This window comes from Temnothorax nylanderi, unplaced genomic scaffold (assembly GCF_030848795.1).
Source record: "Temnothorax nylanderi isolate EJ_2023f unplaced genomic scaffold, tnyl_v1.0 TNYL_tig0471_pilon, whole genome shotgun sequence".
Lineage (NCBI taxonomy): Eukaryota > Metazoa > Arthropoda > Insecta > Hymenoptera > Formicidae > Temnothorax > Temnothorax nylanderi.
In genome coordinates, this window is record NW_027249533.1 from 26,192 (window position 1) to 54,190 (window position 27,999).

At 33.6% G+C, this 27,999-nt stretch overlaps 1 protein-coding gene and 1 long non-coding RNA gene across 10 annotated transcripts in view; one reads left to right on the forward strand and one right to left on the reverse strand.

Moving 5' to 3' along the window:
• The window catches only part of LOC139783131 (uncharacterized protein CG3556), a 55,585-nt gene that overhangs the window by 21,695 nt on the left and 5,891 nt on the right, over window positions 1-27,999 (reverse strand). For 5 of the 9 annotated variants that reach the window (XM_071722262.1, XM_071722261.1, XM_071722264.1 and 2 more), the window contains 3 exons: window positions 20,862-20,971; window positions 20,332-20,590; window positions 840-1,084 (listed from right to left, as the gene is read on the reverse strand). In XM_071722262.1, the coding sequence (XP_071578363.1) occupies window positions 840-1,084; window positions 20,332-20,590; window positions 20,862-20,971 (614 nt within the window). The remainder of the gene's footprint in view (window positions 1-839; window positions 1,085-20,331; window positions 20,591-20,861; window positions 20,972-27,999) is intronic. The other 4 variants (XM_071722263.1, XM_071722268.1, XM_071722269.1 and 1 more) reach the window with 1 other exon arrangement.
• On the forward strand, window positions 24,026-24,647 carry LOC139783129 (uncharacterized). The gene is made up of 2 exons (XR_011721132.1): window positions 24,026-24,418; window positions 24,475-24,647. It is a non-coding gene; the product is annotated as an uncharacterized lncRNA (long non-coding RNA).

Genomic DNA, 27,999 nt, shown 5'->3' on the forward strand with positions numbered 1-27,999 from the left:
ATCCTATAGGTACTTAACCTAACTCGAATTATCTCTGCATGGGTACTCGCGGAACCTGTTCAGATCTGTATACAGCGGGTAACGGGCGAGCGGATGGATCTCCGGATACCTGGGTATTCCGAGCTCTAGTTTTGACGAACACTTATGGCTAGGTCGGCTAGGATTTCTTGGTTAGCTAATAGCTTTATACATATATCTTTCTTTCTCACACTTCCGGTTTGACTCCAAAAGACAGAGCCAATCAGAGACCGTTAACGGTTTGTCTGATCTCTGGTTAAGGATTTCTAAACTTATGTATGTACTGTCAACCGTGTTCTACTTTCAAAGCGCTTGTTACTTATTTGAAATAAAAATTATTATATTTGCATTTCTTCTCTCTACTTACATAATTATGACAAAAATTTAAAACTTACTTTCTTCTAAATATTAAATTTAAAGTACTAAAAAAAGTGGAAAATTTTTATAAAATAATTTTACGTAAAATTTCTTTTATTATTTCTAACAAAATATAATAAAAAAATAGAATCTGTTATAATCAGACATAAAGAATAAAATATAACTGTTTAAATATTGAAAATATATTCCTTAGAGTAAAATAAAGCTAATAATTCTAAAAATTCTCTCAGACAAAAACCTTATATTTTGATACCTATTTAAAATATAGCACATTGGTACTTATAAAATAACAATATAATTTTTGAAAAGATGGTTTCGATAAAAATTCCCCGAAAATTTCGAGTTTTTTAAGTCTTTCTAGATAATAAATACTCTGATTCATTTATTCGTTTCTTATTATTTTTGATGACATAATCATTTTTAAATAAAAGGAAACAACTTACCGACGTTATGATCCTGCGCGGCATTCGCGATATCCAAAAGACGGCGCATCTGTCGTTTGCGCACATGCGCTTGCGCACTGCATGCTGCCAGGGTGGTAAGCGCGAAATCGTAATCGGTTGATGGATCATGATGTTGCAAAGTACCGATTAGATCGTGTCCGTGAAATTGTCTTGGATCCATGCACATCGCGTTCAAAGCCAAGGTATAGCGTGCCAGTTGCACCGGAGAAAACCCCTCTCGATGTCTATAATCCAGAGTTGCGAGGAATTAATTACTTTTTTAATTAATTTCGGTCTATAGCTAATGATTAATATTAAACAATGTAATTAAATATGTTTGATTAAGAATTGAATTAAGCGGAGTTAATCGAAAGCCGTTTAATTGACGATTGATATGAGCGAATTCAATCAAAGATCATTTAATTAACGATTAATTTTAGCAAAATTAATCAAAAATCATTTGATTAACGATTGATTTAGCGGAGTTAATCAAAAGCCGTTTAATTGATGATTGATATGAGCGAATTTAATTGAAAAGATTTTAATTAACAACTAATTTGTGCGAATTTAAGAATATTTCTCTCCATTAGTTCTGGCAACTCTCTCACATGTAATGTAGCAACCATTTTAAAAACTCGTGCGTTATGGCCTTATAAACTTTAAACTATCATGATACTGTAATAGTATATTGTGCACCAAGAGGAGAAAGCAGCGTTTTTCGCCCGCTATGCCGGGTTTAAAGTATCAATTTTCTTCCCTAGGGAGGAAAGTAAGCCCTGGGGTAAAATTGGCCACTTTCGCCCCTCTCTACAGGCATGAAAAGTCGAACTTTCCGTGGAGGTGTTGTGAAAAAGTATTTCTCAATCTTCTATAATTATTTATGCTTAAAATAATAACATAAAATTATAAATATTTATGTAATTTTTAGGTTGCACTTTTGAGATCATTATAAGAAATTTTATTTAAATACCTCATTATATATTTTAAGTATAATTAAATCGCTAGATATAAATAAGTACAAAATGTAAAAAACAAGTTTCAATAAATAATATATATAAATAATCAAAAACGGCCAAATTTTGAGCAAATAAAGGATGTTAAAAATAAATTAATAACTTCAATAAAAATATACAATCATGTTAACGTTTCGAGCCTTACTTGGCCTTCTTCAGAACCATAAATAACGATGAATAACACATTAAAAATATCTCGTATCAATTTACAATAAAAGAATCGGAGTAGATCTGACGCATCAATTTACAATTAAAGAATCGGAGTAGATCTCACCTATGAAATATGGACAGATAGTCAAAGTGAAGTCGGAGAGTACATCGTCGAATATTCATCAAAGTTACATACAATATCGGCCGTATTCTTCATTGCATGACCCATGTATGTCCATGGAAACCAAGTAAGAGTTCAATAATTGTATTGAAAAACCTTCTCTGTCGCAGACCACCTTAGTGGCAACTATACAGAAAAATTTTTTGAAATTCCCGTAAGAAACAAAGTAAAATTTCTTTACTGAATTTAGACTAATAAGAGGACTCACATAAGCGGTCAATACAACAAGAACGAGGATGAATTCTTTCCATCATCTTACGAAAGCATGTGATCACCGTGAAGAATTACAGCTGACTGAGAAAGTATTCACATCGCAAGGGCACAGTAACCAATAGTCATTGTTGTTAACAGACATTTAAGATAACAAATTCAAAATATCAAAATAGACATCGTCCAATAATTCGGTGTCCTTGTTTAAATTTATACCATTTGGCTGGTCTTTAATATAAATTATTTCCGCGATCAATCTTTTTTGGTAATTATGCTCTATTTTTAAAATGCGTGTATTATCCCAATCGAATGAATGATTGAATTTAGCAATATGTTCTGAGACAACCGAATGTTTGGACTCATCCAGTCTAATATTGTTTCTATGTTCTTTCAATCTGGTATGCAATTGCCTCTTAGTCTGACCGACATAAGAAGCATCACAATCCTTACAATAAAATTTGTATATCACATCGCTGTTAGAAAAATAGAAATTCCTATCCTTCTGGACCTTAATGATGCTACTAAGTTCATTAAGAATATGATATTCCACAGAATTTTCTGATTTATTCACAGCTGAACCAATGATTTCCGAAGTAACTTTGACGAATATTCGACGATGTACTCTCCGACTTCACTTTGACTATCTGTCCATATTTCATGGGTGAAATCTCCGATTCTTTTATTGTAAATTGATGCGTCAGATCTACTCCGATTCTTTTATTGTAAATTGATACGAGATATTTTTAATGTGTTATTCATTGTTATTTATCATGGTTCTGAAGAAGGCCAAGTAAGGCTCGAAACGTTAACATGATTGTATATTTTTATTGAAGTTATTAAATTTATTTTCAACATCCTTTATTTGCTCAAAATTTGGCCGTTTTTGATTATTTAGCTGTTTTGCTTAGTCGAGCGAGATCATATTGTTGTTTAATAATATATATGCTTAAAACACATTAATTATTTATTATTGTAGTAAAAATAGTTATATTTATACACTCATTATAATGATCATACTCTTTTATAATGTAATGAAAAAAATATTCTTTTGTTATTATAACAAAGAAGTCGTCATGGTGACGAAATTTCTTTGTTATAATAACAAAAAAATATTTCTTTTACATTAGAGATCCTAAGAGATTGGACACCGTTTAGATAACTTTTGATTAGTACTTTGATCCGCCATATTGTTCAGGACAACTACGGGGGAAATTTAAGTTATCATTATTAAATATTTATTAAAAAAAAAACTCGTAAACTATTATTTACTGTATATCCCCGTAGGGTTCACAGTCTAGTATCTTACGGCGTTTTTGCAGGGACGTACCCAACCCTATCCCACTCTCATCCATTTCCTTTGGACCAACGGTTTAACGTCTCTTCCGAAAGACGGAGCCCAGTTTTTTCCGCACAAGATCTTATCTTGCACGGAGGGCGCAGTTTCTTCGGAAAAAAACTTTTTCCATACTACATGGCTCTAGTGGACTCGAACCTGGTTCCTCAGATTACGAGTCTGGCGCTCTACCACTAGACCACACTGCCGCCCTATTAAATATTTATAATATACTTAAATAATAAATTATTTTTCACAACACCTCCACGGAAAGTTCGACTTTCCATGCCTGTAGAGAGGGGCGAAAGTGACCAATTTCACGTCAGGGCGGCATAGCGGGCGGAAAGTAACCACTTTCCTCCCTAGGGAGGAAAGTATCAATTTTCTTCCCTAGAGAGGAAAGTAAGTCCTGGCGTGAAATTGGCTACTCTCGCCTCTCTCTAGGCATGGAAGTCGAACTTTCCGTAAAGATATTGTGAAAAATATTATGTGCACCTCGGGGCGAAAGCTTTTTCAGACTCGTGTAATTTGCCGCCCGAGCCGAAGGCTCGGGCGGCAAACTTCACACTCGTCTGAAAAACGCTACTTTCGCCCCTTGGTGCACAATATACTATTCTTTAAAATTATAAAGTATTAAATCAAAACATTACAATTATAATTATTTAACAAAATGAAAATATTTAGACTCTAGCGAATTAACAAAATTGTAATAATAATGCCAATATAGGTCAAAAATTATGTTTGTAATAAAAGTTTTTTCATTAAAAAATAAACAAAAATTTTGAGGAGGCTAGTATAAGTTAAGAGGTTAATAGGTTAATTAAATATATAAGATATAATCTAACTAATACTTTCTGTCAATGTTTTAAATACTTCCGCTTCTTTAAAAATATAAATAGGAAGATAAATAATTTTGATATAGTGGTTATATATTCCGCGCTGTTTGAACACATCATTATAACGTGTTTATTTTCAAATTTTTCCAAAAATCAGATTTTGTTTGAACTATTAATATAAACACATATGAATTTTTAATTAAATTCATTTTTTGTATGTTAATAAACTGTATAGATACTAAACTGATTTAAACATTTTTTTGAAAACACGCCATAGGTGTCCTGAATAATATGGTGGATAGTGTCCAATCTCTTACTTGAGGATCTCTATTTTACATTACATTATAAAAGAGTATAATCATTATAATGATTGTTAATCATATAATGGTACTAAGCCTTTTCTTTTTATTAGAGTAAATAAATTGCTATCACTTTATCATTAAATAATTAATGTTTTTGTTTTAAAATTTAGAAGATAGAGCAATTTAATTATACTTAAAGTATATAATATTTAACTAGATGTTTAACTAAAATTTCTTATAATAATTAATCTCAAAAGTGCAACCTAAAAATTACATAAATATTTATAATCTTATGCTATTATTTTAAGCACAAACAATTATAGAAAATTGAGAAATACTTTTACAGTATCATGATAGTTTAAAGTTTATAAGGCCATAACGCACGAGTTTTTAAAATGGTTGTTACATTATATGTGAGAGAGTTGCCAGAATCAATAGAGAAAAATATTCTTAAATTCACACAAATCAATGGTTAATTAAAATCTTTTCGATTAAATTTGCTCACATCAATCGTCAATTAAACGGCTTTGGATTAACTTCACTTAAATCAATTGTCAATCGAACGATTTTCGATTAATTCTGCTTAAATTAATCGTTAATTGAATAATCTTCGATTGAATTCGCTCATATCAATCGTCAATTCAACAACTTTCGATTAACTCCGCTCAAATCACTCGTCAATCGAATGATTTTATATTAATTTTGCTAAAATTAATCGTTAATTGAATGATCTTCGATTAACTTTGCTTATATCAATCGTCAATCGAAGAGACTCGAGATTACATTTATTCACATTAATTCTTAATTAAATGGTTTTTAATTATATTTATTTAAAATATTTATTAATTAAGTTGTTTTAATTATATTTATCTAAATTAATTATTTAATTTAAAAATTATAATTGATTATAATTCAAACCCTGCTATCACAAGTAGCAGCAAACAATTTATGTAAGAGCGTTTGATATAATGAATAAAATTTATATCCAGTAGGTATATATTTATATCAATACATGAAAATTAACTCTTCGGGACACTCATACATTGTGAGTTTCAAAGATTATTAATAATCAATTAAAAAGACGTTAAATTGTAGCATAGAGACAAAAACAATTAAAATTGTTCTATTTTTAGAGGATCGCAGAGGCGTTATAATACATCTTCGAGAAAAAATTTTTCATATATAATTATATGTAAGTATATAAAATAAGTCATATGTATATATGTTTTCTTTCTCTTGCGTAATCTCTGTTCGTAGGGGAGACCGGGGCCTAACCGTCAGTTTTCTTTCGGTGCCGATTTTTAACAAGAAAATAAATAATTTTAGTTAAATGTGGTATATCACTGTAAAGAGTGAACCTTTAGCTACAAAATTTATATAGGAAATTTTTCTCTACGTCGCTTTGTTTAACCGGTATAGAGCAAAAACGACAACGGTGGAAAAATTGAAATCTCAAAAATGCCGGGGTTTAACCGTCACACTGCATTTTCAATACATATACGTACATCTAATCCTGAAAAATAATAGAATACATCTTAATAATTGTTTTTTAAGAGAAAAATATAAAAATTTATTTAAAATTTTTATGCGAAACATTATTAAAAAATAGTTACGAGGGTTCCTCTTTCCGCAGAAGTCACTCGCCCGACTTCCCTTACGAAAAAGTAGTACTAGCAATCAGTACTCAGTACTGAGTGATCAGTACTCGTAGTATTGAGAGTATTAGTATGTTAATACTCATGAATACTGCAGAATGGTCAGTACTGTGTCTGTCAGTGCTTACAGTACTAGCAGTACTACAAACAATCATACTCATTAGTACTTCAAAGTATTGAAGTGGTCAGTACTTTATCAGATTAATATTCGGAGTACTATCATAATAGTACTGCCATGTAAGAAACTAATAGGCACAGTACTGACCATTCTGCAATATTCATGAGTATTAACATACTAATACTGTCAATACTACGAGTACTGATCACTCAGTACTGATTGCTAGTACTACTTTTTCGTAACGTATCTTGGAAATACTAAATTAATAAAATACTAAATTAACACACTAAACTATCAATATGACGTTATTTTGATATCATCTTGACTTTTTGTTCTACTTGGATAGTATTGCGTAAGTAGGGGAGAGTGGGCTCCCTTGAGCCACGGGGTCCAATGTGACAGTGCGAGTTTTCTGTATTAACGTTCTGCAAAATAGTGACGGTGGGTATGAAAACTTTCGTTTTCAAAACATATAACTTCCATCAAAAAATTATGCCGAAATAAGCATATATACTTTAGTTAAAGGCAGATATGTAATTGGAGCCTTGCAAAGTAAATTTTTACTTGTCCTAACTTTTTGATATGTATAATATGGATTTCTAGGAATTCTACAGTTAAAAAAAATTCATAAGACGTTCGTCGGGATCTAGGTTCAATACCAACGTGCGCACAAAAACGTTTAATTGTTCTGTATCTGAAATATTTACGATAAATAATATCGATGTTCAGTGGGGTCCAATGTGACGCAGGTTGATGGGGTCCTCTGTGCCACGCTTACAGAACTACCTAACTTACCTACGTGACAGCGCGAGTTTCCGTAGTGTGTTTCGATCGCGGAATAGTAAATGTTAGTGCCTAAATTTTCCTATAAAATGAAATAATTTCCATCGATAATCATATCCACACTTTCATTTTCTCTTTTTTTCACCCTTTAGTTACAGATCACATGTAATCGAGTCGCTGTGAGGCAATATTCGTTGATCTCTGCTAGGTTACGACAAAAAGTGAGGTTATAAGACTTTGTTTTCAGTTTTCAATTTCTTAGGTCATCTGATGAAACAAATATGACACGATTATTGATAAATTGGTTCTCTAGCACAGTCTTGGTTTTTCCTTTTTGTAGAGAGAAGAGTTAATAGACTACGTGTCACAGGGTACCCTACCTTTCACATTACATGTTACAGGGTACTCTACCTTTCATATTACATGTCACAGGGTACCCTACCTTTCACATTACATGTCACAGTGTACCCTACGCTATGGCTCAATCGACCCCACGCGTGGGGTCCACTGTGACAAACGCAGCATTTCGAAATATCATTATTTTTGCAAAATATTTCTGAAAATTTACTTCTTAAATCATTTACAAACAAAGTTTATTATATTAAACATCGAATAGTCTCATTTATATTATAATGAAGTTATTAAAAACCATTTTTAATGTGATTTGAAAAAACGTGGTTCAAGGGTGCCCACTCTCCCCTACTGCGCCTGTACCACACGTTAGTATCCCACGAGTATTCGATAAGTACTAAAAGAGTACTGGAGGGAGTACTGGAGGGAGTACTGGGGAGAGTACTGGAGGGAGTACTGGGGGGAGTACTGGGGGGAGTACTGGAGAAAGTACTGGAGGGAGTACTGGAGGGAGTACACTGGAGGGAGTACTAGAGGAAGTACTGAAGGGAGTACTGAATGAGTATTGGATGAGTACTGGGAAGGAGTACTGACGAAGTCAGTATGGTCGAATTTAGTAGTACTTTGAGTACTTATGTCTTCAGTACTTTCACCAATACTTTTTCCAGTATTAAAACCAGTACTACTTTTTCATAAGGGGTGAGCCTGGAAATGCCCGGAAATGCCTTGGAAATGCACCCGGACTGCTTACTGACGGATTAACCCCAAACACAAGTTTCAGGTTTGATCGCCCACGAAATATTAGACATCAACGATAATGAAAAAACTACACTGGATTCGTGTTCAGCATGCATTACTCTTTATAATCACGTACCTCGAGATTTGGAGAGCAAATATTATTGCAGATATTACAAAATTTCCACGCGCAGAAAATGTAACTTTCACCTTCCAAAAACACGTTTGCCCTCGTAAAAATCATAACACGGCAGGTAACCTGCCGAAACTCCGTTGGTCACATGGGTACCATAAGCAGCGTTTACAATGTTAATAGCGAGTTCGCACAATATACAGGTTCCGAGATATTTGATTTGACGGTTCAACCCCGGCGACGGTTAGGCCCCGGTCTCCCCTGTATATAAATGATAGATAATGGCAGGTTTACGCAGTTTAATGTATAACTTTATTTGGCAAACGTACAAAGAAAACGAACGGGAAATGTAACGAACGCTCACATACATCAGAGAGAGAGAGAGAGAGACAAACAAAAGCAATCTACACTCGCATACATGACGGTAGCGTTTTATCGCGTATTGATCCTAATACTATGCATTCCAACACCCTCTCTATCAATACGCTCGATACAAATAATGTATGCAAAAAAAACTTACAACTTAAACATGTTTCTCACATAAAACCTTTTTACGCTCTTATGGACTGAAGGTTTAACATTTTTACGCATTTTTCATGCTTCGCTTTAGGTAATGCTTTAGTTAGTATGTTAGCTAACATATTTTGGGATTCTAAATATTTGACCTGAATATCCCCATTTTCACTCGCTTCTCTAGAAAAGTGATACCTGATAGCAATATGTTTGCTCCTACCATGATACACGTTGTTTTTATTTAATTGTATCGCACTCTGATTATCGCAAAATACAGTAGTTGCGCCGTCGACAAGCTTCACAAAACCCATATATTCTAATAACCGTCTTAAATATATCGTTTCTTTAGATGCATCCGATAAGGCCATGTATTCCGATTCCATCGTGGATAAAGCTACCGATTTTTGTTTTTTCGATTCCCAGCTAATCGGCCCGTTCGCCAATATAAAAATATTTCCTGAACATGATTTTCTATCATCGATGTCGCCTGCCCAATCGGAATCTACATTAGCGCGTAGCACATCATTTTGTTTACTATATGTAATACAATAGTCTATCGTGCCCTTTAGATAGCAGAACTCGTTTCGCTAATTTCCAGTGTATTAAACCGGGATTTCCGCAAAAACGGCTGAGCGCGCTAACTGAAAAAGATAAATCTGGGTGTGTCGCGTTAGATAAGTATATAAGTCCACCAATGAGTTCTTTATATGGTACGTTCTTCATGTGAGCCCTCTCTGCTTCAGTACATGGACATTCTTCTTTGGAAAGTTTCACATTTGCCTGTAATGGGGTCGTAACAGATTTAGCGTCTATCATACCAAATTTCTCAAGTAATTCGCATATATATTTGCGCTGCGATAGTTTTATGCTACCTGTTAATCCATCTCTTTTTATATTAATCCCTAATATACTGCTCGCTGGACCTAAATCTTTTATTTGAAAGTGACTCATTAACATTTTCTTAATTCTAGTCAATTCTTTAATATCACGAGACGCTATAAGCAAATCATCTACATAAATGACAATTATAACTCTATTCTCTTCCGCGGAATTAACATACATACACGGATTTATATCAGTCTTTCCCATACCTATACTTAATAAGAAATCGTTTAATGTGTTATACCAAGCTCTACCTGCTTGTTTCAAACCATATAATGGTCTCCGTAGACGGCATACTTTATCCTTTTCATTTGGCTTAACGAACAATTCGGGTTGCTCTATATAGACTTCTTCCGTGAGATCTCCTTGAACGTAGGCCGTGACGACGTCCATCTGATGGACATGCATCATTTCTTCCACTGCTGCTGCAAGTAAGGTCCTTATAGTGTCGTATCTCGCTACAGGCGCAAATACTTCATCGTAGTCTATGCCTTCCTTCTGCTCACAGCCTCAAACGACTAATTTCGCCTTGTATTTATCTATAAAACCGTCTTGATTCTTCTTTATCTTAAAAACCCATTTGTTAGATAGTATCTTCTTGCCCGTTGGCCTTTCGACTAGTTCCCATGTTCCATTTTTCATTAGTGAATTATATTCTGCTTTCATTGCTTCTAGTCATAACAGTCTATTTGCCCGGCTTAGCATGTCTTCCACATTCGTCGGACCATGTTCGCCGATGGTATAATACGCTGCTTCTTGGAATAGTCGCCTTGGTCTACTAGGTTTGCCTGTTCTGATCTTCTTCGGCCTTCCACGTCCTCGCTTTACTCCGCTCTCGATTCTTACATCTTCCATTGATGCACTTGGTTCTTCATGTAGATCATCATCTTCATTGCTGATTCCCCTTGGAGTGTCGCATGGTTCTTCACGGTCCACGATTGCGATTGGAGTATCATATTCTTCCTTTTCTTCTATCGATTCTGTTTCTTTATCATCGTAGTTGTCAATATTTTCTTTGTTTAAATTCATTGGAGCTTCAAACAATTCAACAGCTTGATTGGAATTCGGCTGTGCATCTTCGAGAAAACGCACGTCGCGGCTCTTGATAATCGTTTTCAAGCCTGGCTGCCACAACCTGTAAGCTTTGGATTCACTTGCATAGCCTACTATTATCATCGGTTTCCCTTTAGCCTCAAATTTCCTTCTATTCGTTCCTTTGATCAAGGATATTACCTTGCATCCAAAAGTACGCATAAAACCCACGTACGGTTTTCGATCGCTCCACATTTCCAACGGTGTTTTATTGTCCAATGCTTTGGTTGGACATCTATTCCTTATAAAATTGGCTGTATTTATTGCTTCTGCCCAGAGACTCATAGGCATCTTGGATTGTAGCAACATGCATCGTGCCATTTCTACTAACGTGCGATTGGCTCTCTCAGCCACGCCATTTTGCTGGAGAGTGTGGGGTACTGTTAGTTCGTGCTTGATACCCTCTGATTCCAATAATCCTGAAAATTCTTTTGAAGTATATTCCTTTGCGTTATCTGTGCGTAGTATCTTAATGCCGTAACCACATTCTTTCTTGACTCGTAACATGAATTTTCTGAAAGCAGGCAAGACTTCTGAACGATTTTTCAACATAACAACTTCCGTATACCTTGTGTGATCATCAATAAAGGTAACGAAATATTTTGAGCCACCAATGGATGTGGTGCTCATTGGTCCACAAATGTCCGAGTGAACCAAACCTAACTTATCTTTTGTTCTGTTCAATGACTTTCCATATGGAATTTGGCATATCTTACCTATATGGCAGACTTCGTAATTAAATTGAGCCTCATTTGAATTGAAGTCGATTCCGCTTACCATGTCGTCATTTTTCAATTTCTTCAGATCGTTAAATTCAAGTGGCTAAATCTATTATGCCATCGTTGCAACTTCTTGGATGTACGATCTTCGGAGTTGAATGCGCTTTCTTCATTACCGCTATCGACTAAATATAGTTGTCCTCGACGCTTGGCTGTTAGTGCGACCAATCCATCCGAACGTCTGACTAACGCACTTTCCTTTCTGAAAATTACAGTGTAATTATTATCTGTCATTCTGGATACAGATAGTAAATTATTTCTGAATCCAGGCACTAAAATCGCATCACACAGTTTTACATTGTTTGACGTGTTTCTTGACAGTCTCACTTTCATTTTAATATCACCGGCACCTTCAGATCTAACACAGTGCTCTGCTGCCATATATACTTTGCACGCTTTGTCTTTAGAAAATGTGCTGAATTTTTCGCGATCATTGCACATATGTCTCGTTGCGCCACTATCTAAACACCATTGTACAGACCTCTCGGGTTCAACGTTTAAACCTATGGCTTGCATCGCATCTTCTGCTTTACTTTCTGGAACGAATGTCTTCTTGGCTCTACAGTCGATTGCCCGGTGGCCGACCTTGCCATACTTAAAGCAGCTTCCCTGCAACTTATTAATCTTCTGTTTCGCCTGATGTTCCTTTGAAGCAGTCTTATGATTTCCCTTGCCTTTAACTATTAATGCATCATTTTGATTAGTATCATCATATTTGGAATTTCGTTTATTTAGTCTCGCTTCTTGTTCTATTAATTTTAGTTTTAAAGATTCAATATCCGGTACTTGATCACGCGATTCAATCGCCACACAAAAACTGTCGTATTCTGAAGGTAACGAACTTAGCAACATTACCGATAATAACTCATTAGGAATCTTTATACCGACCTCTTCAAGCTGCTCGGCTTTCCGCGTGAAGAAATGAACGTATTGCGTCATAGATTGACTTGCATCCTTCTTCATTCTGTATAATTGTTTGTAAAGGACGGCTTTCCTCACCGGCCCTTTTGATTCATGTACCTTTTCTAGTTCCAACCAGGCTTCGCTCGAAGTTTTCGCCTTCTTGATGTGAGTGAGCTGGTTCTTCGATGTGCTGAGCGTTATCAAAGCCAACGCTTTTCCATCCTTCGTCTTCCATTCGATCTCGTTATGTTTAGTTAAAACTGTTTCGCCGCTGACGAATCCCCATAAATCATTGACTATAAGGACACTTCTCATCTGAATCTTCCATGATTCATAATTCGTGTCTGTTAATTTTTCGATGTTGTACGTTGCGCTTGACTCGGACATTATTCCTGTTTCGCAATTCTTCACCTTTTACACTATATGCCTTTTAAGCGTAATAGAAATATCCACCACGTCCCGATAACGAGCCTGGGCCCATAACCTGATAGATAATGGCAGGTTTACGCAGTTTAATGTATAACTTTATTTGGCAAACGTACAAAGAAAACGAACGGGAAATGTAACGAACGCTCACACACATCAGAGAGAGAGACAAACAAAAGCAATCTACACCCGCATACATGACGGTAGCGTTTTATCGCGTATTGATCCTAATGCTATGCATTCCAACAATAAAAAAAAATTATAAGAAGAATAATAAAATAATTAAAAAGATAATTTTCGCATTGTTTTTTTACAAAAAATTAAAGTTTGAGGAAATGAGAAAAATTGCATATACAGGGTGTTTCCTAACATGTGGGATTCACTTCAGCAGTGGATAAGAGACACAAAAACAATGAAAATAGTTCTCATATATACATATGTCTTATTTGACCTTGTTTCCGAATTATAACAATTTTTGTGCTCCAGTAATTTACAGCTGCTTACCTTTATAGGAGGTGCTTGAAATGGCATCCTTCAGTGTATGCAAACTTGCATCATATCAAAGAATTTTTCAATCTTTCAAAAATTCCACTTACTTCATACGCACAGCAAATTAGTGAACAATCATAAAATTCAAAATGGTATGATAAGTTATTTTTATACATACAGGATGTCTAATAATAGGTGTAACACCCGCCGTAGGTAGGTAGAGCGAGTCAAATTGAATAGAAAAGTCTTATTTTGCGATTATGGCAATAAATAAATGAAAAATGAATTTAAAAATATCTGCGAATCAGTGTGCGTCGCGTGATTCGGCGAGAAAAGACAGCCCAGTGTTTGCGCGGAGGCCTAATAACGTCATGCGAAGCCATCGCTTCCCATACAGCACAAAATGTTTTCAAAAAATATTTCTGAATATTTCTATAAAAATATTGCAAGAAATATTTTAAAATGGCTTTAGGAATATTTTAAAATAGTTAAAAAACCTTTTGTGGTAACATTTTTAAGAATATTTTAAGAATCTTTTAAAAATATTTATAAAAATGTTTTTCTTTATCACCCAGACAATATTTTCTTAAATATTTGAAATATATTTTTAAAATATTAATTTAAATCTACATATTTATTGTTTATCTCGTTCCAAGATATTTAAAAATATTTTTTTTATTATTGGTTCTATAATCTTTTTTCAAATATTTTTGAAATGTTATGAAATATTCTTAATTAAAAAAGATGCATGGTAACGCATTTTTCCGTGCTAGTTCGGAACGACGCCGCTAGGCGGCGCATAATGGTAAGACTAACTCGTAAGTAAAGGGTACCCCACGGTAAGATAGGCAAAATGCCACTGTCAATGAAACGGAAAAATGACTTTAGATTTGCATAAGTACACTAAAAAAAGAATTTTATACGATTTTTTCGACCATCCATCCCCCCTCCTTTTCTTAGTGGCACCAAAAAACCGCTTTTTTCGAAAATTATTTTTTTTCTCCGGTTCCTTCATATTAAAAATTTTGAAAAAATTTGAGAATATAGCTTATAAAAAGTACTTAGCAGACAATTTTTTTTAGCTTTAGGCGCGTTGAATACCTAACCTAAAAAAATAAAATAAATATTTGAATCAATTTTTTTCTAATTTTTTTGATAGTTGCAGGTCTAATTACTTTAGAAAATTGTATATTTTAGTGTTCTACATGTATTAGAATTTTTTCAGATTTTTTGGAATGGTGGGCCGTACTCAAAAATGCGAAAAACTCTATTTTTAGCCACTTTTGGGCCTTTTAAGTACACCTGCGTTATTCTTTGACAGATGTACCGCCTCAGTCAAACTCCCCGCCTGGCAGTGTCCTCGAATCGGATCACGCGGGAGTATTAACGGCGATCGGCCGCGAGGCCTCACGCCACTCTGACACGCTTGGCTCTAGAACACCGTGACCGCCGGGGCACGAAGCCCTCGGGGCACGCGCTCCGCCTAACCGAGTAAGTAAGGAAACGATGAAAGTAGTGGTATTTCACCGGCGATGTTGCCATCTCCCACTTATGCTACACCTCTCATGTCTCCTTACAGTGCCAGACTAGAGTCAAGCTCAACAGGGTCTTCTTTCCCCGCTAATTTTTCCAAGCCCGTTCCCTTGGCAGTGGGGGCTGGAGGAGAGAAGAAAGGAAGCAGGAAGAGAAAGGAGAGTTATGGACGGAGGAGAGGTGGGAGATGGCACGAGAGAGAGAAGGATAGGGAAGGGTGGGACAGGGAGGAGTACGGGGGCGGGTATCGAGAGGGTGGGAGAGTGCTAGTATGTTAAGGGTCGCTATGGCCAGGCCGGGACACGACAGAGACTTGTAAAGGGTTGGGTACGTCCCTATAAAACGCCGCATGTGTGGATAAGGAGAGGTGTATGTATTTGTTTGTAAAGGGTTGGGAACGTCCCTTCAAAACGCCTTGCAACCCCGAGGGGAGACAATAAACGTATCTATCTACTTCTCTTAAGTTTAGACAAATTTACTTACATTCAGCAATTTGTTTACAACAGAAAATATTACTGGTTTTAAATAAATATTTACTATAGGCAATCCAAATATTCTTATATTGATAAAAAATATTGCTTGATCAAGAGACACGGTAGTGTCTCGCGCCAAGTATACGCGAACTACGCGAAGCAAGACCGCACCGTGACTCTTACGCGACGCGACGAGTTGCAAGCACTCGATATTATTAGATCTCAATAATCGCTCAACCGATCAAGTTCTAAGTAGACCCAATCGATAGCTTGGGTTTGAATTATGTAATAAAAGTGTTTTTATTTTTCCGCTACGTGCCCTACGAGCGGAGATATCGCGACGCAAAGTCCGAATTTGAAAATTTTACATTAAGATACGGACTTTTTTTAGATACGTCGTTTTCATGTCGTTCTCAGAATGTCACTTTCACGCTTTTGAGTACAGATGGCTCTGATCTAATAAATCACGCGCGAGTTCTTATCGATTTAGTAGGTAAATATATCAGGTCGATATGTATAGACTTATCGGCCAGGAGGAAGATTTCTATCATATATGTAATATTAACATAATTATTTTTTTAAACCACGTTTAACTGCAGTAATTAAATTATTTATATTAAACCAATTAATAATTTTTAAAATAAGTAATTTACCTGAGACTAATTATTCATTATTTAAAAAATTAATAATTATTATCCACTAATTATTAATTTTCAAATAAGTAGTAATTTATTTTTGACCAACTATTAATTATTTTAATAAAAAAGAATTTATTTCTACTAATTACCAAATTGCAAAAAAAATTAATTTATTTTTACCTAAACTACTACTACTAATTTTCTATTACTAATTTGCTAATTCAAGAAAAATTTAATTTGTTGTTATTGCTAATTTCATGAATAATAAAAAAATTAAAAAATGGAAATTTTTTGCCGACTCCCGTTTAACACTACAAAATGCGTGATACCAGTACAAAATTACCTTTTTCAAAAAAGGTAAAAAAAGGTGCCAAGTACATGCGCAATAATGTATGTTGTAACTCCAAAAATCCTAAATAGTAGTAGCTTTATTTCTCCCTAACAAAATAATTCACAAAATTGAGTTACCTAACTCAACCCAAGTAATATCCCGAGAAAAAATGATTAGATATAATCACATATGATTATATAAAATCGACATTAGATATAATTAGATATAAAAAATGGCCCGATATAATTGTATATAATTGTATATAATTATATATAACCACATATAATTATATAACCATATATGGTTATATATAATTGTATGTGGTTATATGTAATTATATACAATTATATCGGGCCATTTTTTATATCTAATTATATCTAATGTCGATTTTATATATAATCATATGTGATTATATCTAACATAATAAATATTTTATATATATATATATATATATATATATATATATATATATATTGCTTTGAAAAATAATTGTTGTGCAATTACTTTTAAAAAATAAAACCCAAGTAGTACGTATCTTTGTGTTCCCATTCAAGGATCTTCCTATTCCAACCTAAGTAGTAGTAGCTTATTCTCCTTAGCAAAATTATAATATTATAAAGAATTATTTTAATCACAAAGATTTAAAGAGATAACAGTACAAAATAAAAATATTTAATTAAAATAAAATAAATAAATTTTTCTTGTAAAAAAACTTGGCGCTCATAGATCTCGAAATTTAATAAAATACTGAAATTTTTGATTAAATAAAAAAACAATAAACATAATTTAGGGAAGAATGCGACGGGGGTAAAAAAGCAGCGCCAAGTTGTTTTACAAGAAAAATTTATTTATTTTATTTTAATTAAATATTTTTATTTTGTACATACTATTACCTCTTTAATTCTTTGTGATTAAAATGATTCTTTATAATATTATAATTTTGCTAAGGAGAATTAAAGCTACTACTACTTAGGTTGGAATAGGAAGATCCTTGAATGGGAACACAAAGATACGTACTTGGGTTTTATTTTTTATTTTAAAAACTGAAGACACCAAGTAATTACATTTTCTCGATTCTAGTATTTTTTTCCTGTGTATTTATTGTTTTATTATCTCGTTCCAAAATATTAAAATAATATTTTAAATTTATTATTGGTTTTATAATCTTTTTTCAAATATGTGTGAAATATTCTGGAATATTCTTAATTAAGAAAGATACATGGTAGCGCATCTTTCCGTGCTAGTTCGCAACAACGCCGCTAGGCGGCGCATAATGGTAAGACTAACTCGTAAGTAAATTTTAGTTGCTAATGTGGGGCTAATATCTTAAAACATATCCTATACAGCACAAAATATTTTTTGAAATATTTTTTAGGAAGATTAAAATAATTCACAAAAATATTTTTAGAATGTTTCTATGTCCGCCAGATCATGTCAGAAAAATTTTTTCAAAAATATTTTTAAAAGATTGCAAATAAACATATTCTATAATATTTGTAAAATCTTTTAGAAATATTGCTTCCAAAAATAAAATATGTTTAACCCAATTAGCAATAATTGTTTCACGTTGGAAAGATTTTTTTAATATTTGAAAAATATACATCTTTACATTTTACTTTGTGGAAAATATTATATTGTATATCTATATTCTATATCATCGCACAGCAGTGTTGGGTGAGCTTTGCGTTGTATTGCTGGCAAAGATCTGTCTTACGAATGAATGAATGTCATGATTTTGTTTCGCCGGAGGCCAACTTATATTAGCCCCCAACAGAAATTTACTTACGAGTTAGAGCCACCGCACAAGACTCTCGTATGGTCACGTAGCGTAACGTAACGTTAATCAACGCACAAGAAACGTATCGGTAAGAGCCTCCACATAAGCTCTCGCATGGTAACGTAACGTAGATCAACGCACAAGAAACGTATAACGCCGTAACGGCCGTAACCAATACGTTTCTTGTGCGTTGGCTCGAGTTACGTTACGCTACGTGACCATACGAGAGTCTTGTGCGGTGGATCTTAGTCTTACCGTTATGCGTCGCCTAGCGGCGTCGTTACAAACTAGCATGGAAATATGCGCTACCATGCATCTTTCTTAATTAAGAATATTTTTTTAAATTTCACAAATATTTGAAAAAAGATTATAAATAAGTCAATAATAAATTTTAAAATATTTTTTAAATATTTTGGACCGAGATTATAAAACAATAAATATGTAGATTTGAATTAATATTTCAAAAATATATTTCAAATATTTAAGAAAATATTGTCTGGGTTATAAAGAAGAACATTTTTATAAATATTCTTAAAAAATTCTTAAAATATTCTTGAAAATGTTACTACAAAAGGTTTTTAAACCTTTTTAAAATATTCCTAAAACCATTTTAAAATGTTTCTTGCAATATTTTTATAGAAATATTTAGAAATATTTTTTGAAAACATTTTGTGCTGTATTGTGATGGGATATAACTGGAAGGGGCATTGCCTATACCTCCCGTGGAACGAGCCGTGTCCAACATTGTGCGAGAGAGAAAGGTAGTGGATCCTAATTGCCCGCAATGCGCATGCGCCATGCATCGTCTGCTATATGGTTATCGATATCTGCGCATGCGCATTGCGGAGGATCCACTACCTTTCTCTCTCGCACAACGTACGTTTCTTTCTCACACGATGTTGGACACAGGCTCGATGCTCAATTCTCCTTCCAGTTATATATGTTCTAAGGCTAATATAAGCAGGTCTCTGGCGAAGCAAAATCATGACATTCGCAAGACATATCTTTGCTAGCAATACAACGCAAAGCTCACACAACACTGCTGCGATGATATAAATATACAAAATAATATTTTCCAAAGTAAGATGTAAAGAAGTATATTTTTCAAATATTAAAAAAACCGTCTTTCAAACATGATTACTTGCAATAATTATTGCTGATTAGGTATTTTATTTTTTGAAGCAATATTTCTAAAAGATTTTACAAATATTATTAAATATATCTATTTGCAATCTTTTAAAAATATTTTTCTGACATGATCTGGCAGACTTAGAAACATTCTAAAAATATTTTTGTGAATTATTTTAATCTTTCTAAAAAATATTTTTAAAATATTTTGTGCTGTGTGGGTAGACATTGAAAAAGTTCCTTGAGAGACAAAATCGATGAGAATATGTGCGTGACAAACATTTGATTAAAACTGAAATTAAAACTCCAAAAATGTCACTTTTTGCGTAATAGATCTTGAGATTTTGAGATATATACATATACAATACATAACTCGAGAGCTCATTTAACATAAGAATTTCGAAATAGCTTGAAATAGAAATAAGCTTGGTAACACCTCGTTTATGTAGTGACGTAGTCACGTGATCAGTCACCCTTTTTATGTACTTTGCATCGCGATGTTACGCGTCGCTTGATATTAAAATTGAGAAAGCTTTTTTGAAAATAATATGAGAGCTACGTTCTTTTTTTAAATTCAGCTAAGCAATCGACATCATTAATATAAGTTTATCTCCAAAAATGCAATAAAATAAAACAGAAAATGCAAAACCTATTTTTTAAGAGCAAATAAAGCAAGCATTTTTCTAAAAATAATTGTGCAGATTAAAGCAATTATCACAGATTTTTACCTCCAGAGCAAAAGCACGATTTCAAGTTCCATCTGTTTGGCAATGAGTTGCAATTCAAGAGGCGCCGGCGGTGCGACGTTATCATCACGGGAAAGATTAGCCAGACGAAGAACCAGAAGTACTCGATGTGTGTCGTTACCCCAACTGGCATCCTTATCCCGTTGACTCCATAACCACGTGGCCGCTCGCTCGAGAATGGTTTCCGCTTCGGCGTCGGCCAACGTTACCTCAGCATTGCTCGCTGATGATCGACAGTTTTCTCGTTACAATCAATCCAAGGATATTACATGTTACAACATATGTGGAAGGCATATGTTATTACAAACAATCTTTTAAATTTTTATTTCAGTAAGTATTGTTTAGATTGAAGAAATATTTATTATAAAACAAAATATTTTAAAATACTAAATAAAATATTTTTTAAAATTTTTCTTTTTATTTATTCATCGGTCAAGTGTTGTTTAATAGAGTTTGTCTTGTCGAATTATTTCTTTTGTTAATCTTATATACATATAAATAGAAATACCTACCTTCTGCACGAGAGAAAACGCATAACCATTCTAGAAGAAAGATCACAGCAGCCATATTTGCTCTGCCCCACATGATATTCGGACGAGTCTCACAAATTCCACTTATACTACTGTAAGTCAAATCACAACCGTAATCGTGAAACACATTTTAAAAGAACACAATTTAAAAGATGTGATATAAATCTTGTCAACTTTATACGTATATTTACCATTTCTTTAGAAATAATTAATAATTTCTCTAGAAGTATATATTATGTAATAATTTCTCAATTTCTTGTTTTTGTAGAAAACTTTGCATTCTGCGTAAATGTAATACTCAAAAGCGTGGTTACCCACACAGCAAAATATATCACCAAGATATCTAGAAGATATCTGAATGACGGAATATCTGATTGCGCAAGATATCATGAGAATATATCAGAGACATCTCCAAGATTATAAAAAGCCATGATAATTTTATCTCAGATATGATATCTGATTCTGCATATATATCGGATATCTATGCCTCATTTAAAAGCAGATATGTTATATACAACCCAAATAGCAAGAAGAAAATAATTCTTTTTAAAATCTTGATTTATGAAATTAATTGTTCTTCCGTATTTATTCTCTGTTCTAAAATGATTCTTAAGAGTTTAAAAGAAATTCATTTTTATGTCATCAATTCTGAGTCTTTCTTTAAATATAAAAAAAGTTCTTTTTATAAGAATTCGCAATAAATTCAAAATTATGCTTTGATACTATTCCAATATTTTGCATTCTGCGTAAATGTAATGCCATCTCTGCACTGTGTGATATCTCGGAGGTATCACGAAAAATATTAGAGCCAAGTATCAGGTTCGTCTTTTATCCTAGTGCGTAAGGATTTTTGCTTACGAGAAGATACTGGCGCATGTAGCCGCGTCGCGGCAGCGCATGTTACTAGCGCTCCCCGAGCGAAAATTTTCTGAGTCCCCTGACGGCATCCCAGTGAGAAATACCTCATCAAAACGATATCAAATTGACGTCAAATAGATGAAAATTTCATCTATTTGACGTCAATTTGATATCGTTTTGATGAGGTATTTCTCACTGGAATGTTGCTTTCGCGCCGCGGTCGTTACCTCCGGCGCAGTCCCAGCAAAAGTTTTCTAAGTCCCCTTGCGGCGAGTTGCTTTCGCGCCGCGGTCGTTACCTCCGGCGCCGCCCGAGTGAAAATTTTTTAAGTACCCTCGCGGCGTCTGGCTTTCGCCGGGACGAATCGGTACGGCGTCCAAGTCCTCTCGGATTGTTTTATTGGCTACGAATAAACTTGAGTTGATCTTTATAAAATATAAGAGCTAACTATAAATCGACCATATATTCGAATACAAATGTTGCAGAGATGTCTTTTTCAAAGATATAATGTAATATCGAGTAATGATGTTCTGCAGATATTCTGTGAATATCTGAAAATAAGATATCTCAGATTTAACTTAAAATTGTAGGCATAAAGATATCTGGCTATATCTCAGATATATTTTGCTGTGTGGGTAGCTTTGAATAAGGATGTATTTGAGATATCCAAAATCTTGAAATTTGCAGTCTTCCACTGCCTAATAAAAAAATTGGCAAACATAATCATTAATACCATCTCAAAGTACGGACTTTGTCCTTTCAAATGGAAAAAAAAACTTTGGCCTACGCCGATTATTTAGCGAGATATCGCAATTTAAAGTAACCCCTATTTTTTTATGATTTCATCACAATACCGCCGGGATTTCCGTAACCCGATGTGCACTACGAGGAGGTTGCTCGGTCGGATTTTGCACATCATGTAGGTATGTGTATGTGTATGGAGTGTACATGTATAAATTTTTTTTTAGTAAGAAGTGTTGCCACTTCTTCACCGTATCACCTCGCGCAATCTTGATCTCATATTAATTGCACTGCGTCAAATTTGGAATAAAATTTCTCAATCTGATGTAAAAAAATGCATTAATATGAGATCAAGATTGCGCTAGGTGACACGGCGTAGAAGTGGCAACACTTCTTACTAAAAAATACATGTACACACATACATATGTACACTCCATATACATACACATTCCTATATGATGTGCAAAATCCGACCGAGTAGTCCAGTCAAAATACGATTAGACCTAGAAAAAATTGCAACACAAGGTTTTATTACGTCATTGTGTTCAGAAAAATATACTGAATAACATATCCAAATTCCGCCATTTTTTGCTATCCCTAAGTATGTTTTTTATTAACAATTTATAAACAAATTCGTTTTTCTCCACAAATACGATAAATTTCGAAATTTTTGTAGAGATCAAAGTTGTAGAGCAGACAAATATCTAATCAATATCTAATTTAATAATATAATCAAAGTTTTTTTTTTATTTGAAACGGCAAAGCCCGTACTTTGAGATGGTATTAATGATTATGTTCGCCAATTTTTTTGTTAGGCGGTGGAAGACCGCAAATTTAAAGATTTTGGATATCTTAAATACGTCCTTATATATTCAAAGTTGAACACGCCGCTTTTGAGTATTAAACTGAGTGAAAATTGAACAAAAGCACCTTATAGTAGAAAGTTTGCCCTGTAAAACCCTTTAAAAAAATTTTTTTACGTTAATTATTTGCTAAGTAATCACAGTTTAAAAATCCCGGGAAAAAAGATTATATATAATTATATATAAATATATATGATTATATGTGATTATATATAAAATTTGGTACTTTATATATAAAATTATATATGGGTCCATATATCATTATATATGGGCATATATAATTCCAGATATAACTAGATATGAACAATAGATCATATATGCACTCACGTATGGATACATATAAGGTTCATATGGAAGTATATATAATCCTATATGATTATATATAATTTATATATAAAAAGCAAAATTTCCATACTTATATATGATATTATATATAATTATATATGACTGTATATAATTATACAGGCGATTAAAATATATTTAAATATATATAATATTTTAGGGCGGCAGTGTGGTCTATAGTGGTAGAGCGCCAGACTCGTAATCTGAAGAACCAGGTTCGAGTCTACTAGAGCCATGTAAACATGGAATGTTTTTTCCGAAAGCTGCGCCCTCCGTGCAAGATAGGCTCTTGTGCGGAGCAAACTGGGCTCCGTCTTTCGGAAAGAGACGTTAAGTCGTTGGTCCAAAGGGTTAAGTGAGAGGAGAAGGGTAGTATTGGATGAGAATTGAATAAAGGGTTGGGAACGTCCCTACAAAACGCCTTGCAACCCTGAGGGGAGTCAATAAACGTATTTATCTTTTTTATCTTATACAGGGTGTATCAGAATGTTTGGTACTTTTTTCATATTTAGATAGAGCGAGCCAAACTGAGTCGAAAATTCATGTACCATTTTGCAATTTTCGCAATAGTTGATGAGTTATTAATGATTAAAAATCGCCGTATTGGCCCTGCCCACCGCCAAATCCAAGCGCGCGGCGAGATGCGGCCGCCCCGGCGACAAGATCGTCAAGTCTTCTCCCAGAGAGTATTCATTATGTACATGGCTCTGTATTCCACGTTATTCAGACCGAATGGTGAGTTTCCTAAGGAATCTTTTTAATATCTCAACATTAATTGAACAAATTTACAGATATGGATCAATTGGTCTATGTTTCTGATACTTTTAATCAGTAAACTCACCATACGGTACGGAGAACGTGTAACTTAATTTCTGTAACTGCCGCTGAAGATGGCTCAAAACTGAGCCGAAACGTACGGATCGATGTAATGTATCAAAACGACGAATAAATCAGTTATTTCTGATATTACGCACTGTGATCTGCGTCTGACCCTCATAGCCTTGACTTCTCCTATTTTAATCTCGAGGGTCCTCATATTACTTTATTTATTATTTTGACTTTTCTTTAATAAAATTTTATTATGTTCTTTGAAGGAGTATAAATTCTTCTTTCGAGTACATGATAAAGACTCTTTCTAAAATTTGTACATTTTAAGACTATTATCAAGAAAATATTCTTTCTTAAAGACAACCGTTACTTACTAACAAAAAAAAAGTAAATTGAGTAATCGCTTTTTTAAGCAGTACAATTGATATTTTACTGTGTATGCATGTACACACGTATGTACATAAGTACGCACAAAAAATTTTTCTATGTTGTTAGAAAATTTTATTTCTATTTAAAAAAGGCGAGAAACTATCATCGCTCAGGACGGGGGCCCGGCGTTACGCGCCGCTCGTGCCGCTTGAAGTAAACAACTGCCCGCGCGCCGACCGCGAAGCGGCCGCATCTCGCCGCGCGCTTGGATTTGGCGGTGGGCCGGGCCAATACGGCGATTTTTAATCATTAATAACTCATCAACTATTGCGAAAATTGCAAAATGGTACATGACTTTTCGACTCAGTTTGGCTCGCTCTATCTAAATATGAAAAAAGTACCAAACATTCTGATACACCCTGTATATAATATTTTATATACAATTTGACATGATTATATATGAGTTCTTATAATTTATATATAAATTATATAAAGAAAGCATTTATCCACATATATTATATATAATTATATATAACCATATATGAACACAACACATGTGCATTATATATATTACACTTTTAAATTCGGATTATCCGATAGATGGCATCCGATAGGATCCGTTTCTCGTATTTAAAATTTGACGAACAGTGGTATAAAAACAGTAGGCCTGTTCGTTTTAGCTGAACTTCTTGCACGGTCATCTTTTCTCTTTTTCTCTCCATCGTGAAAAGAAAAAGAGGAAAGACGAACCGTGCAAAAAGTTCAGCTAAAACGAACAGACCTAGTATCAAGAGACACGGCACGTGTCTCACATCTCACGTCTCACGCCAAGTTATAATATATGGAATAAATAAATCATTTTACTTTTGATTCTATAGCTGTTGAAAAAATATACACTTAATTTATCAATGCTTTATTATTAAAGTTAACAGTTCTTTTTCAATATATATTGACTATATATGGTCATATATGATTATATATATTTACATATATATAATCTCATTATATATGTTCATATATGATTACATATGATTATATATAATTATATATGATCATATAGAGACAAAATTCATATATAATTGCATCATATATAATCATATATATTTATATGATATAAGAACGGGATCAAGAGACACGGCATCAGCAAGCAGCATCAAGTTATATATGTAAATCACTTCACCTTTGATTCTAGCTTTTGAAAAAATATACACTTAATTTATTAAATGCTTTATTCCTTAATCGAAGTTAACAGCAGTTCTTTTTCAATGTATATTGATTATATATGGTCATATATGATTACATATATTTACATATATATGTAATACATGCCATGTAATCTCATTATATATGTACATATATAATTATATATAATTATATATGATTATATATGATCATGTAGAGACAAAATTCATATATAATTGCATTATATATATAATCATATATATTTATATATAATTATATATAATCTTTTTTTCCCGGGATAGGCAAAAATTTACTGAGAAAAAGTGATCCCCCAATTTTTTTTAGCAGTGTAATATGTTAATATTTCACGTTAATAATACATTAATATTTCACCAATAAAATTTCTTCTTCATTTTTCTTGGAGCAATTAAAAGACATTGCAGCGATATTTGAAGAATCGTTCTCGGGGTGCCATTCAATATAATATTCAAAATACCTACGCATGTCACTTTCATGAATAGAAAGTAAACTTTCGACACAAAGTTTTCATGATTTCCATAAAATATTCAAATTATTATTATTCAAACTTTTTCACTAGCTTTTCTAGATTTCGCTTAAATTTCTTGGCCCACAGACAAACATAGTAGAATAGAAAATAAGGAGATAGAAATAGAGATAGAAAGGGAAAAGAAAAAAATAAAATGATAGAATTTTGAAATTTCTCATTTTTTGGAAATATGAAAGAGATTTATACGAAAAATTGAAGAGTTGTCTATTTTTCATAACAGTTTGAAATAAAACGATTTGTCTTTTTGGTAATTATGCAGAGATATACGGGAGGATACGGGCCATCCTCTGATGACATTGACCTTGACATATGTTGTCCAGGTCACCCTTCTGAATGACCTTAAGATTTTAGCCGTCGGTCATTGTTTATTAAAAAGTTATAAACAAAAAAGTTTAAGAAATATAATTGTGTTAGTGCTAAGGAAAGTAATTTGCTGATATGTGTGTATGGACAGTATACATGTAGGCGAGGGTAGGTGGGGGTAAACCTCGCTTCGCGTGGATGGTTCTCTGGATAGCATTATACTTTTTAAGTTTCCATGCAAAATCATTGTATGGTTTGGATTTTCAACTTTCCACGCGAAACGAGATCCACCACCACCTACTCCTGCCTGGGGGTAGTAGCCCCTCTCCTGCCTACATGTGTACTGTATATACATACATATTAGCAAATTACTTCCCTTATAGACCTCGTTCCGTGTACACGTGTGGGTGGGGGAGGGGCTCCGCCGCCCACGCATTCAATAAATAATATTTACAATTATAATTAATTATACAGTTATGATTAAAGCAAAATACTTTGTATTCATACTTTCTCTAACATATAAAATTGTATACATATATAATATACTTTTTTATACCAAATATTCTCTGTTTTAACAAAAAGACTGTTCAATATATTAACGATTCACTGCTTTAAGGCGGTATTCTTGTCTAGAGTGCTATTTTGGAGGTGATTTTTTTAGGATAGAATAAATTTAAAACTGTTCGAGTTTTCTTTCTGATATTTTTTACACATATTTATTATGTTGCTTTAAAAACATATATGTATAAATTTTATAGAGAAAAAATTTAACATGTGGTTTTGTACGCTCGGACACAATGGTGCGCGGAAAAAACCCCTGATTGGCAGCCAGTGTTGCGGACATTGTATGTATCTGAAAAAAAACTCAAACATATTCTTAATCTGTATGAGTGTTGTGAAGGTTGGTAGAGCAGATTCAGCCAGAAAAAAATTTTTTTTACCAAATGGTGGCATGCTAAATGTTGATTGTTGATTTTTCCTACGTTTTTTCCCTTCAGCGAGTTATAAAAAAAGATAGAAAAATTATTTTAACTTAATTCTGCTGCCAACCCTCATACAGATCAAG